Source organism: Sinocyclocheilus rhinocerous, unplaced genomic scaffold (genome assembly GCF_001515625.1).
Source record: "Sinocyclocheilus rhinocerous isolate Xijiao unplaced genomic scaffold, SAMN03320098_v1.1 scaffold1156, whole genome shotgun sequence".
Taxonomy (NCBI): Eukaryota; Metazoa; Chordata; class Actinopteri; order Cypriniformes; family Cyprinidae; genus Sinocyclocheilus; species Sinocyclocheilus rhinocerous.
The window spans coordinates 1,299,146-1,313,109 of record NW_015630041.1 but is presented as its reverse complement, the minus strand read 5'-3'; the positions used below and the strand labels follow the sequence as shown (position 1 = coordinate 1,313,109).

The 13,964-nt window shown below is 35.8% G+C and overlaps 1 protein-coding gene across 1 annotated transcript; it reads right to left on the bottom strand.

Annotated features, from left to right (window-relative positions):
- Positions 1 to 7,912: 7,912 nt before the first annotated feature.
- Positions 7,913 to 11,300, bottom strand: LOC107739879 (tetratricopeptide repeat protein 9A-like). The gene is made up of 3 exons (XM_016552113.1): positions 10,299 to 11,300; positions 9,732 to 9,914; positions 7,913 to 8,736 (listed from the first exon to the last, which is right to left on the bottom strand). Exons 1-3 carry the CDS (start codon positions 10,738 to 10,740, stop codon positions 8,654 to 8,656), a joined length of 708 nt encoding a protein of 235 aa, XP_016407599.1. The 5' UTR covers positions 10,741 to 11,300; the 3' UTR covers positions 7,913 to 8,653.
- Positions 11,301 to 13,964: the final 2,664 nt, after the last annotated feature.

The window sequence follows — 13,964 nt, the reverse complement described above, 5'->3', positions numbered from 1 at the left end:
ACCCCTCTTAAACCAGCCAACAGACCAACTTTACTGGACTAGAAGACCAACTAAGACCAGCAAACCAACTTGGCCTGGTTTGAAATGTTTTTTTTTTATTTTTTTTTTATTTATTTATTTTTTTTCAGTATAGGGTATATAAGTATTCACTATGTTAAGAACTGATCTTCGTGATAATGATTAATTACCCAGCATAAACCAAAGGTGCTTGGTTTTGCATAATCCAGATGCTGTTCTGGTCTAAACTATTCAATATTACAGGTTTTCAACACGCATATACACTCCTCACTTTCTTCCTCAGTATTTTTGTCTCATTTTCCAGTTCAAATATCTAAACATTCTTAAATCAAGATACATTTACTTGAGAATCAAAATGACTTAAGATTTTAAGTCCTGTTTCAAAAGAGTAAAAAAAAAAGTAAAAATTAATCAATTCTGTGACTTTATGCTTAAAACAAGAAAAAATCTGCCTAATGTGGCAATGGAGTAAGAAAAATAATAATTTAAAGCGACTGTATTTAGCTTTGTGTGTTTTTGAGCCCCCTACAGTTACGTAAATGGAGTTCACTGTCATAAATAATATAGCTGTACTTGCAAATTTGTTGTTGCCTTAAAGTAGGGATGCGCGATACCACTTATTTTTTCGATACGATACTTTTAAAGGCCAGTATCGTCGATACTGATGCGATACTCCCAAACTGAACTTTTAAATTCAATTATTAAATTACTAAGAGTAAAATGGGTAATGATGTCCACTTAACTTTATATTTGAAATGCATTTTAACGTTCAATACGCCTTAGTTGCAACTTATTAGGTTATATTTTTGTTTAAACATTAGAATGTTTACTGTAACTACATTAAAACCATGGTTCATTTTCATAAGGGACTGCCAGTGAAAGGCTGTTGCACACATAAAATGCAACCTTTTTATTCTGACAGTGTATGATTTATATTAACATTACAGAATAGAACATAATATGAACTTTTAACGTTCAATTTAAATGTAATTGCACAGACTATGTAGGCTACAATTTCAATTGGTTTATTGGGAAATAACTCAAACATATATGTTTTTTTTGTCCTCATTGTTCTGGGCTGCCGTTCCCAAAGGCATCAATGCTTTCTTATGATACTTTTGGGAAACGCAGCCCTGTTTGAATGCTCTCTGTGATTGTCTTGCAACATTTGCGTGTGGTCAGATGAGCAGGAAAATAGTTCTATCCTACACAATTATTCACTAACATAGGTTATTCGTCCAATTCAATGCATATTGTACGCATTTATCATCTTGAACATCCTAATTTGTCATTGGCCCGTCATTCTTATGTTCGAGTCTGACTCTTTCACATCTTTAAATGAGAGCAGAGATATTTTGAGAAATAATCACCTCTCCACTTCAGCTCTCAGTGCTCCTCTCAGAATCTTCTCTTTCTGAGAATCTGTAGTCAAATATCGTCGTTGTTGCAGTTAGATTCAGATCAATTACAAAGAGCTGGAAGCATACATTTTAAAATGTCAACCGTAATGTCAAATGTAAAAGTCTGATAAACCAGCTTAAACCATATACAGGTAAGACCAGCAAACCATCTCAGGCAGGTTTAAGAGCTTTTTAACCAGGATAGCGCACATGTGAAATACTGTGTTTCAAACTAGGGATGTGTTTCTCAGTAAGATGGACCCTTGGCTTCATTATGGTCCTGACACACACTTATGTCAATACATGACTTTAAAACTCGATGCATCATGAACTTTCAGCAGCTTCTCTCCTGCATATACAGAGTTCTTGTCAATTCCTTGACCTTCATCTCCGACTATATGAACCTTTCTTTCTGTATTTTGCGTGAAGTATTCTTTCAGTTCATTGGCTCGTCGGGTTTTACCACTGCACGGGTAACCACACATTAATATTAAAGGCATTTTATTAAAGTCTGGATGACGGGTGGAGATTCATACTTCTCTACAGTGCTCCGTGGGAGATTTTCTTCTTCGCGCTCATGTATTGTGCTGATATGGCCAGTGCATTGCTGCCCTCTACAGGCCTGTGGTCAGAAGGTAAAACGTTCCAGATAGGGATGGGCGATACCCCTTATTTTGTTTTCGATACGATACCGATATTTTTCAAGGCAGTATCGTCGATATCGATACCGATTCGATACTTCTGCACTAAACTTTTCAATTGTGAAATTTATTAAATTATTAAATTACTAAGAGTAAAATGGGTAATGAAAACCACTTAACTTTATGTTTAAAACGCATTTTAACCCGTTTAATCCCAAATTTTTCCCAGACATGAAAATATCCAAATGATGTAACCCTTTGAAATAATCAATAATTTTTTATTTTTTTTTGGAAAAGTGTGTGAAAAATTTTATTTTATGGTCAGTCACAATTGTAACCGGTGGGATAATGTGTATACTGAATTAACATATTTCTGCAGTCTTAAAAATTGTTATATATCTTAGCCCAGCTATTTTAAACTGTTTGATCACATTCTAGGGTTACTATTATGTATAAAAAACCCTTATACAACATTGATCAACGTATTTCAAAATTGTTACTTTTTTGTAACATATATCATCACATTTTTATATTAGTGCTACCAGTATTACAACATTAATATTCTAACTTATTTGTAACATTTGAACTTTTGATTTAGTGCAATATTTTGTACTGCCATTAGGGACTGCCAGTGAATGGCTGTTGCATGCATAAAATGCAACCTTTACATGATCAATATTATCTTTCAACTTTCAATTTAAATAATTGTAATTGCACAAACTATGTAGGCTACAATTTCAATTTGTTTATTGTGAAATAACTCAAACATTTATGTTTTTATTTCTGTCCTCTGATAAGCATTGTTCAGGGTTGCCATTCCCAAAAGCTTTAATGCTTTTTTATGATACTTTTGGGAAACGCAGCCCTGTTTGAATGCACTGTCAGCAGTGAGTGAATGCACTCTGTGATGGATTGGTTCTGTCTTGCAACATTTGCACGTGTTCAGATGAGCAGGAAAATAGTTATATCCTACACAATTACACGCTAACAAAGGTTATTCGTCCAATTCAATGCATATTGTACGCATAATTTTTTTTTTAAATAAACAAAATCACTGGTAAATAAAGCACCTTAGTATCGATATTTTTTATTTGAGTATCGCTACTTTCGATACTCGCATCAGTAATGATATATCGATACTTCAGGATCGATACAAACATATCCCGACCATAAAGCAATCTGCCCGTTTCGGGAATTTCGTACCCTCTCACTAAACTTAAAACAGACACCCAGCATAAACCAAAGGTGCTTGGTTTTGCATAATCCAGATGCTGTTCTGGTCTAAACTATTCAATATTACAGGTTTTCAACACGCATATACACTCCTCACTTTCTTCCTCAGTATTTTTGTCTCATTTTCCAGTTCAAATATCTAAACATTCTTAAATCAAGATACATTTACTTGAGAATCAAAATGACTTAAGATTTTAAGTCCTGTTTCAAAAGAGTAAAAAAAAAGTAAAAATTAATCAATTCTGTGACTTTATGCTTAAAACAAGAAAAAATCTGCCTAATGTGGCAATGGAGTAAGAAAAATAATAATTTAAAGCGACTGTATTTAGCTTTGTGTGTTTTTGAGCCCCCTACAGTTACGTAAATGGAGTTCACTGTCATAAATAATATAGCTGTACTTGCAAATTTGTTGTTGCCTTAAAGTAGGGATGCGCGATACCACTTATTTTTTCGATACGATACTTTTAAAGGCCAGTATCGTCGATACTGATGCGATACTCCCAAACTGAACTTTTAAATTAAATTATTAAATTACTAAGAGTAAAATGGGTAATGATGTCCACTTAACTTTATATTTGAAATGCATTTTAACGTTCAATACGCCTTAGTTGCAACTTATTAGGTTATATTTTTGTTTAAACATTAGAATGTTTACTGTAACTACATTAAAACCATGGTTAATTTTCATAAGGGACTGCCAGTGAAAGGCTGTTGCACACATAAAATGCAACCTTTTTATTCTGACAGTTTATGATTTATATTAACATTACAGAATAGAACATAATATGAACTTTTAACGTTCAATTTAAATGTAATTGCACAGACTATGTAGGCTACAATTTCAATTGGTTTATTGGGAAATAACTCAAACATATATGTTTTTTTTGTCCTCATTGTTCTGGGCTGCCGTTCCCAAAGGCATCAATGCTTTCTTATGATACTTTTGGGAAACGCAGCCCTGTTTGAATGCTCTCTGTGATTGTCTTGCAACATTTGCGTGTGGTCAGATGAGCAGGAAAATAGTTCTATCCTATACAATTATTCACTAACATAGGTTATTCGTCCAATTCAATGCATATTGTACGCATAATTTTTTTTTAAAATAAACAAAATCACTGGTAAATAAAGCACCTTAGTATCGATATTTTTTATTTGAGTATCGATACTTTCGATACTCGCATCAGTAATGATATATCGATACTTCAGGATCGATACAAACATATCCCGACCATAAAGCAATCTGCCCGTTTCGGGAATTTCGTACCCTCTCACTAAACTTAAAACAGACGTTTGTGGGGAGTGTGAGAAAGAAACAGAAGCCATTAGCCTAATTAGAAGTCAGTGTACCATCAGAATGATTTTGAAACTGATATTTCAAAGTAAAAAAACTTAACTACAGTTGCTTTAAAGCAAAAACAAGTTAATTTTCTTACTCCTATGGCATGGCATTTTTTCTTGGTTTAAGCATAAATTCACTTAATTTTGTTATTTTTCAGAAAACAATTTTATGTCATTTTGCTTCTAAAGTAATTGTATCTTGATTTAAGAATGTTTAGATATTTATACTGGGAAACAAGACAAATATACTGAGAAGGAATATTGTTTTTTGCAGTGTGGGGTCTAACAGTTCATTTTGATAAGCTCTTCTTGAGTAATCTCTTCTATTCACCACCAGGCATAATTAAGCTATCGTATAAAATTACAATCCAGATGCTTCTTTAATGGCCGGACTGATTTCTGAGTGCTTTAGAAAAGTACAGGGTCTGCAGCTGAGATCTTAAAAAAAAGTGTCCTGATAAATGCCTTTCATTTGCAAACTTATTTTTTATTCATATTGAGAGTGTATTATTTCAACTGTCCTGCTGCACTGTATTGACTTCCTCTCTGTATGTACTGTACCAAAGACTATAGAATACTAAGGGACTTTGACTGTACACACGTCTGCATGTTTATAGTAGATTTAGCTCTCCGAACACAGCACTGAATTAGCTGGGGAACACTGGACAGTTTATTTCTGGTACTCTTTGGAGTTTTCAGGTTTTATTTGTCATACATGAATCAGATTGTACACCTTTAGAAGTGCTTTTTCCAGTCTCATGAATGTATAGTTCTGTCATACTCCTCATATTTAGACCATTCGAGATCACAGATTGTTCTGTGGTTTTCACTGTAGCATGAAACGCATAGTCTTTCACAAATAATATGCTTGTTTAGTGACCTCTTCACTATCCAAACCACCAGAATTAAACATGGGGAAACATCTTTAAGAGGAAAGTTAGAATTTATTGGCTCTAAATTTGCAGCTATACAGTAATCAGGTACATTATTGCAGTCTTCCGGTGTTGTGCATGTGCAGTATGTGTGGTGTGAGTGTGTGTGTGCATGCAATTCAGTCTAACTGGTGGATTCCAAGGTGTATGTGCATTGAATTTTTTTAAACATTTTTAAGAAAGCTTATTGAATTAGTTTAAAATTTTTAGTAGGCTTTTGTGCAATATCTGTTAATGTAAGTTCACACAATTATTCATTTAAATTATTATTTTTTTTGTTGACTTTTGTTATTCAAGATAAAATTGCTAAGAAACATTTCTGTCTGAATTTCTGGACATTCAGACATGCAAGGTGAACATTCTTTTGCTCATGTTTACAGCAGTGTTGTCCTCCGTCTCTCAATCCAATCTTTCAACTCTTCACTGGCAAAAACGTCCTCTAGAGACGAGACAAAACATTTTGAACCAAAACACAGAATTGCTTGTGTCTGTCTTCCCATTTCTTTCACCTGAAACAAGATTTTGAACATAATTTTTCATGCACATAACAAAATGAACTAGCAGTAGAATGCAGAGTCCTGGCAAGGAAATTTGGCTGAGGAACTCTCACTTCATTCCATCTGGATGTGGAACAGGGGTGTATTTTTTCTGACTTAAAGGAATGTGTAGCTATCATCAAGAGCAACTGCTGTCATTTATCAGCACAATCACTGAAGAGCAGGTGTTTTGGGTTCAGACGCTGGTGCTATGAAACTTGTACTTGCACCTGAGCACATTAGACTTGTGTAAGAGCTGAATTAAAGCCCTGAAATGCTGAGATGTGGTGTTTTGTGACTGACTGTCTTAGGGTAGAGTACTAGAGGATGATTTACACATATTATTATCATCATCACAGCAGGTAAATGAGACTAGACTAAATGCATTCTCTGTTTCACTTAACATAAACAATAAGACAAGACAAACCCAATATTTTTCCATGCGCTGGTCAATTTTGAGATTTTTGGCTATTTTGCTTCCAAAACATGTCTTTTTTAAAACGAATAAAAAGAAAACGTCCAAAATACACATTTAAGTATTTGTTTTATTACTTTATCTGTTTGCATCTGTAGATTACAATTATGTATTTTAAAAGGTTTTCTTAAAATGAGTTTTTTTCTCCTGCACTGAGCCATAAATCTCTATTTTTTCACTTACATACACCAAATTTTCCAATTTTTCCCCCTATCTATATTCTAAAGGTTTTTATTCATATATAATTCTCCTGATTTATATAACATTCCTAAAACAAGGTGAATTTATTTTCTGGCAGTGGACAGTATTTTCTGATTTATGGAGTGATCAAAAGAGATATTATTATATGAAACAAAAATTAAAAGCATTTTTTTTTTTTTTTACCTTATATGCATGTAAAACTATTGTAGGAGACTCACAAAACAATATCAGGAACCTTAAAAATGGCATAATAGGGGCACTTTTGCTGTGGAGTCTGGGGTCAGTCGTGGCTTGATGGTTAGAGAGTCGGACTTGTAAACCAAAGGTTGTAGGTTGGGGGAGTGAATGACCAGTGCAAGGCACCGAACCCCCAACTGCTCCCCAGGTGCCACAGCACATGGCTGCCCACTGCTCTGAGTGTGTGTGTGTGTGTGTGTGTTCACTACTCACTGCTGTGTGTGTGCACATGGATGGGTAAAATGCAGAGCACAAATTCTGAGTATGAGACACCATACTTGGCTACACGTCACGTCACGTATGCAAATCGATGCATATTTAATTAGATAATGCATCATTTGCATATTTAAGCATAACTTTTTTTTAGAAAACTTATAATACAAAACAGTTGTCTCAATGTACTGTAAATAACCAACTTTTGTTTTTTTATTTGAATATTATTATTTTTTAATATTTAAATGTAAATATAATAATTATATATATTAAGGATTTATTTAGTGTGAGATTATTGCTCTGTAGTAATACCTCATTGGTTCTCATTACTGCAAATTTAAGAAACACTAAATACTTCATCAGCAATTTAATGTCATTTAGACATTCAACAGTTTAATATTTAATTCTTCTGTTTTACACAGATCTGTCTAAAAGCGAGCATGTCTAGGACACCATCCCCATCTGTCTCCAAGGATGATTTCTATGCAACCTCACCATAGCAACCAGAATGGAGCACTGAATTTGACTGTTTTGTGTCCCTGCTGTTTAGCTGCAAGTAAAACCCATAATAAACAGTTGAGTACAGTGGAAATATAGAAAAAGTCCCTTCTCCGTCAAAATTCTCACTCTCAGTAAGAATCAGAGATAAATCACCCAGTATGAACAAAAAAACACACACTCCTACATATTACAATGACTACAGTTTATTGTATTCCTACATGCTTTTGTATATGCGTGTCAGACTGTGCTTGATTCACATGCTTACACTCATGTCCACTGTGTGTGTGTGTGTGTGTTTGTACACTTACGTCCACTCTGTGCGTGTGAGATCTTTCCCACTGCGATTTGAATGTGGTTGTTAAGTGAAGAGTAGGTTGTATATGATTGACATCGTTTTCACTGGTAGTGACACTTAACTGCACTTCAAATGAAGGAGCTTCATGTGTTTCTAGCAAAACTCAGCCGGAATTTCTAATAAAATATATTTGTCATGATCTGGAAACAATATGCGAACGAAAATGCTGCAGGAATATGTATATGTATTTCACCAGCCACAAAATGATCTGAGGGTGTTCTGTGGAGCACAACTTCAGACCACAACCACCTTGAGAGACCTACATCTGTTTTTAATTGAGGAATAAAAGCAAACATTTTGACAGCACTACTTTACTCAAAAAGCATACCAAATGCCATTGAGATCCCTGGTGGCCTCCATCCCTGGTCTCCGCAGTCTACTGCAGGGCACAGCACACCTGATTCAGCTCTTCAATCTGAGCCAGAGACTGTTTCTGACAGGACTGAGACAGGTGTGTTGACCCGCACTGGAATAAAGTCTTGCATGAAATGCTGAACCTCGTCCACAGAGAGTGTGATGAGGGAAGTGTGGGGTGTCCGCAGTGGAAAGCTATTCGAGCGGGAGCTGCTGTTTTTACGGAACTTCTGATTTCTCTCTCTGGGCATTTCGTTGAATCTTCATTTCCGTGAGTTGGATGTAGCGGATGACATTTGTATCTGTTCCACATGCATAGACAAAGAGGAAACAACTGATTTAACTGAGTGTAGTGAAACATAAATAATTTCGGATTTATTATTAATTTATCAGCACAATCACTGCTGTCCTTGAAAGTAGGTGTTTTGGGTTCAGAAGCTGCTTCTGTGAAATGTGTACTTGCACCTGAACATATTAGACTTGTAAGATGTGAAAGAGCTCGACTGATGCCCTGAAATGCTGAGATGTGGTGTTTTGTGACTATGATATACACAAATTATTATCATTATATCGGCAAGTGAATCAGACTAGACTGCCATTTTCTAAATACATTCTCTCTTTTTCACTTAAAGGGGTCATATGATGCGATTTCAAGTTTTCCTTTCTCTTTGGAGTGTTACAAGCTGATTGTGCATAGATAAGATCCCTGAAGTTGCAAAGACTAATAATATTAATATTAATTAATATTAAGTATAATGTAAGTGTGAGATGTTTGTTCTATAGTAATATGACCTCACTGGTCCACATTACAGCAAATGTAACATAATTACTAATTACTTAATCAGAATTTTAATGACATTCAGAATTTTCAACAGTTTCTTCTTTTATTCTTGTGTTTTACATGGTTTTGTGATGATAGCAGAAACACAGAATTGCATTTGATATCTGACTGCGTAGTGGAGGATTTGTCAATTTTTTTTAAACATGGACCAATTATTATTATTTTTTTGTTTGTTTGTTTTTTAGAATCTTTTCTATGCATTAAATGTTCCATTGTTCTGATTAGTTTCAGCGCTTATTGGTTTAGTTCCAAGGCTTACATTTTTAAAGGAAACAAAATTAATAGGAAATAAATTATGGAACCAAGGCCACTGGAGCCACTTAGCCACTTAGCGTTTGGTGTTGCACTCTAATGGCTTTGTAGTTAGATTTGACAATTTGAGACAGACTTCCGGAGGTCCGTGAACCCCAGTTTGAGAAATGCTGGTGTAGTGTGTGAGAGTTCGATCCGACTGACCTGTGGGCTGCTGTTTGTGTGACTCTTTTAGGTAGTGTAGGGCTTTGTTGAAGTCTCCCAGATGATAATACGCCACACCAGAGCGATACAGGGCTTTAAAATTCTCACCCTCCTTTCTCAAAACCTTCAGACAGTACTCTTTCACTCGTTCGTAATTCACTAGCTCCATCTGCAACAGACATGCTACATACAAACAGAGACAAAACAAATTGCACCAATGCAAAATTGACGATTTGAGTTTGTGATATCATGTTTTTTACATGACTTAATCATGTTTTTACAGTTTAATAATCAAATGTAGGTATATGACCTGTATTCTAGACAAACCATGACGTCATTCTGCATGCAGAATTGAAGACATTCACTCACAGATCACTTTCTTTCAAGGCATATTCAGGCATATTCAGGATTGGAGGGACAAATCTATCCAGTTTACCACTGGAATCCAGCGCTAATTTGAATATTATGGTCTGCATTCAGTCTTAACAGGTGGAATACATAGAAAACAGACCTAAGTGCATTGAAAATCCTCTAGTCAAAGTGGTGAAACATGATGTGCGTTCCCACCTGCCAGGCTGTTGTAGCACTCTAGCTCCGCATTCTCCACCGCGCCTTTCTGCTCGTCCGTCAAGCTGGACTTGCTGATGCTGGTCAGGACGGCAGACGGGGACTTGCTGGTGTCCGGATCCCCCAGCACGCGACACAGACCCTTCATTTCCAGCAGCGCGCGGTGGTACTTGCCGATGGCCTCGCGGTATTTTTTATCCTTGTAGCACTGCGTGCCCTGCGTCTTGAAGTCCAGGGCTCGTTTCACCAGGTCCGCGGGCTCGTTTTGGGGTTTCGCCATAGAACCGCTCTGATGGGGTGCGTGCTGCGGGTAGCGCGCGTCTCCGCGGCTCCGGCCACCGGGAGGCTGCACGACGGTGGAGTTCGCGCTGCCGCTCATGACGCTCATCGTGCCGTTTCCCTTACGTATCATTCTTTCAAATCTGCCCTGCTCCACGCTCATCCCACCGATTTGATAATTCTCTAAAACTCACGTTTCCGAGCTTCGTCCGTACGGTTGCCTTTTGCGCGTTTACATGCCCGCGTGACGACCACGTCTACACGGTTCTGTTTTAAAGATGGATTCCCGGATGATTCACACACACACAATACTGTGAATTTTTCCTCTTTTTCGCCTCCTCTGTCTTTTTTTCAGCAGTCTGGCGGAACGGACAGGGATCGGCACGTCCTGCTCTCACCAAATGATTCAAAAAGGAGTGAGCGTGCGCATGAAGCCACAGCTCGCGCTGCCCTTAAGAAATGCGGTCATCACGGATGGTGCGCGGTAACTGGTCTGTCAGCCCCCCTGCGCGAGGTCCCGTTTCCATTGAAATCCAGCTGAGCGCAACTCAGCCGTTAACAAACGCATTTCACTTGCTCAAACGAATTCGTGTGACGTGATTTCTGCCCCCAGAAAACAGAACAGAAAAAACAGCTGCTGTTGGATGCTGAAAAGAGCTGTTTAAATACAGTTTAGTCCTCTTTCTTTTGATCTTCCCTTGATTCAGAAGACCTGGTGTTCTCTCTTTCATTATCCTCACAACAAAGTTACTGTCACCCACATTTATTTATTTAAGAAGTAATGGTGAATATCTGCGTAATGGAATAAACGTCATGTTTGTCCCACAGGTGTGTGTGTGTGTGTGTGTGTTGTAAGCGGTTGTGTCTGGGTGTGTCGTGATTGCGGTAAATCGTGCTGGGTGGGGAGCTCTGCTTTGCTCAGTCTGTTATTTTCTTACTCACAAACACATGTGCATGTCATGCACATAGGCCTATTAGAGTTCGATCAGTCTGAGAAAAATACAAAGGCGTTAGTTTCTTTCTTTCATTGTCCAGTACTTTTCCTCTACTGTCTCAAGTTTTTAAGTTTTTACATTACATTTTTTCTGTTTTATCACAACTGATTGAAAGTTTGCTCGAATGTCAGGTGCTGTCACTTTAACTCACCGTCTAGAGAATTTTATTATGACTGCAGGGTGGTGGTTGATATTATTCAAATATTTATATTAATATCCAATAATAAACTTTATATATATATAATAATATAATACAAGTAAATAATGTGTCAATTATATTTTATAATTAAAAGTTTTTTCAAAAACCGTTTTAAACAGTTTCTTTCTTTCATTGTCCAGTACTTTTCCTCTACTGTCTCAAGTTTTTAAGTTTTTACATTACTTTTTTTCTGTTTTATCACAACTGATTGAAAGTTTGCTCGAATGTCAGGTGCTGTCACTTTAACTCACCGTCTAGAGAATTTTATTATGACTGCAGGGTGGTGGTTGATATTATTTAAATATTTATATTAATATCCAATAATAAACTTTATATATATAATAATATAATACAAGTAAATAATGTGTCAATTATATTTTATAATTAAACGTTTTTTCAAAAACCGTTTTAAACACGTAGCCTATTTAGTACGCAACTGGCAGAAGCCTGTTCTACATTTGCTGATCAATATGTTTTAATAAAACACAGACTTTCTCAATGTATATGTGTATGTATTTATTATTACTTTGGGGAATATATGTTACATATGTTGCCAAAAGATGGCAAGTAGGTATAGTTTGTGACTTCTGAAGGAAAATGTTAAAATTGCTCCTAGGCTAGATTAGAGCACAGAGCACAGCTTGTTCTGCCTGTCTTTATGGCAAAGCATGCTGAGTTTGTACATACAGTAGTCAGAACTTGACTTATTTTTGTTGGTCACAGTCACATAATTGGAAATTCTGTTTAGGCACAGATAGAATTTATTCTCTATTTTTAATTTATTTTTTAAATTTCAACTAGAAAATGTTAAAGTCAGATCAGGTGTTGTTTTTTTCTTATGTATGTATGTGTGTGTGTATTTATTTAGAAGGAGCTATATTTTGTTGTCTTGCTTACATGTGGTTTGTAATGAGAACATTACACTTGACATGACTTGCTGAGGGAACAGTATATTGCCATCTCTTGGTAGGTTAAGGATTTATGGCATTTGAGCTTGACAGGTGTTGGGGTTGTAGAGTTTGAGTGTGGCTCATGTAGATGTGGAATGTAATGGTCCTTTTCTGAGTTTTTCTGGGTATAATCCTGTTTTTGCTCTGCAGGCATTATGTGGTGTTTTCCACTGCACCGCACTCATAGGATATTCTTACAGAATTGTGACGGCAGGGAGTCTGTTGGGCATTTGTCCCATCTGATTAATTCTTCTGTAGTGATGATGTTCCAATGCATTTTTAATTAGGTCCAAAAGCAATTCTAAAAATTGCATTCATGGTCATGTTGACTATGCCTTTTTAAGAATATAATTATTTTTGTCTTAACTGCACTCCTTTAAAATAATATTGTTGTGTGTGTATGAATGAACACATGTAACATAGCAAGACTGATCTTATTGATATTCTGGGGGCTACATGCATAATAGTCTCTAGACTGTGTCATAAGAATTAGCCTAATTAAAGGATTGAATTTAGGAAATGTCATATTTACACTCACACAATGCGCTGCACAATGCAGATATAATAGCCTAATAAAACGTATTAAATAGGATTTGCTTCAATACTTTAAGCAAACTAGGTTATAGGAGCAAATCAAACAAGTGTTGATTGATACATAAAAAAAGAAAGAAAAAAAGGATTATGTTTTGTTTATTCAAAAGAGAGTAGGGGAAATTAGGCTATATCAGCAAGTCTTTTTCCATTTAAAAATAACCACACAAAAAGATATGGATGTTCCTCAGCATAGGAATTTTTCAATCCTGAATTTGAATTATAAAACAAAATAGAATGGATTTTTTTTTTTTGTTCATAATTTTGAATTGAGTTTGTTTTGGCTACTACATGGAGAATTGAAAGAAAAGCGTCATAGAGCGTCGACGATTATTTTGATGCGTATGAAAGAGAAAGAAATCAGCTTAATCATAAATTAGGTTTGATGGGATATGATAAAGTATCACTAAAGATATTACTAGGGAATAGACGAATGCAATCAAGAATTAAAGAAGAAGTGTTCAATTATCTAAAAAAGACAGGAAATATGGAAAGAATATAAATTGTAATAGTGTAGGTTTATTTATGAATTTTTTTTTATAGAATTTATTTTTTTTTAAATATAATATCCTTCTCTCTACCAAATCTGTTCACTCCACACTCCAGATCAGTAGGTGGCGGTAATGCACCTTTAAGTTGGTTTGCCAAAACC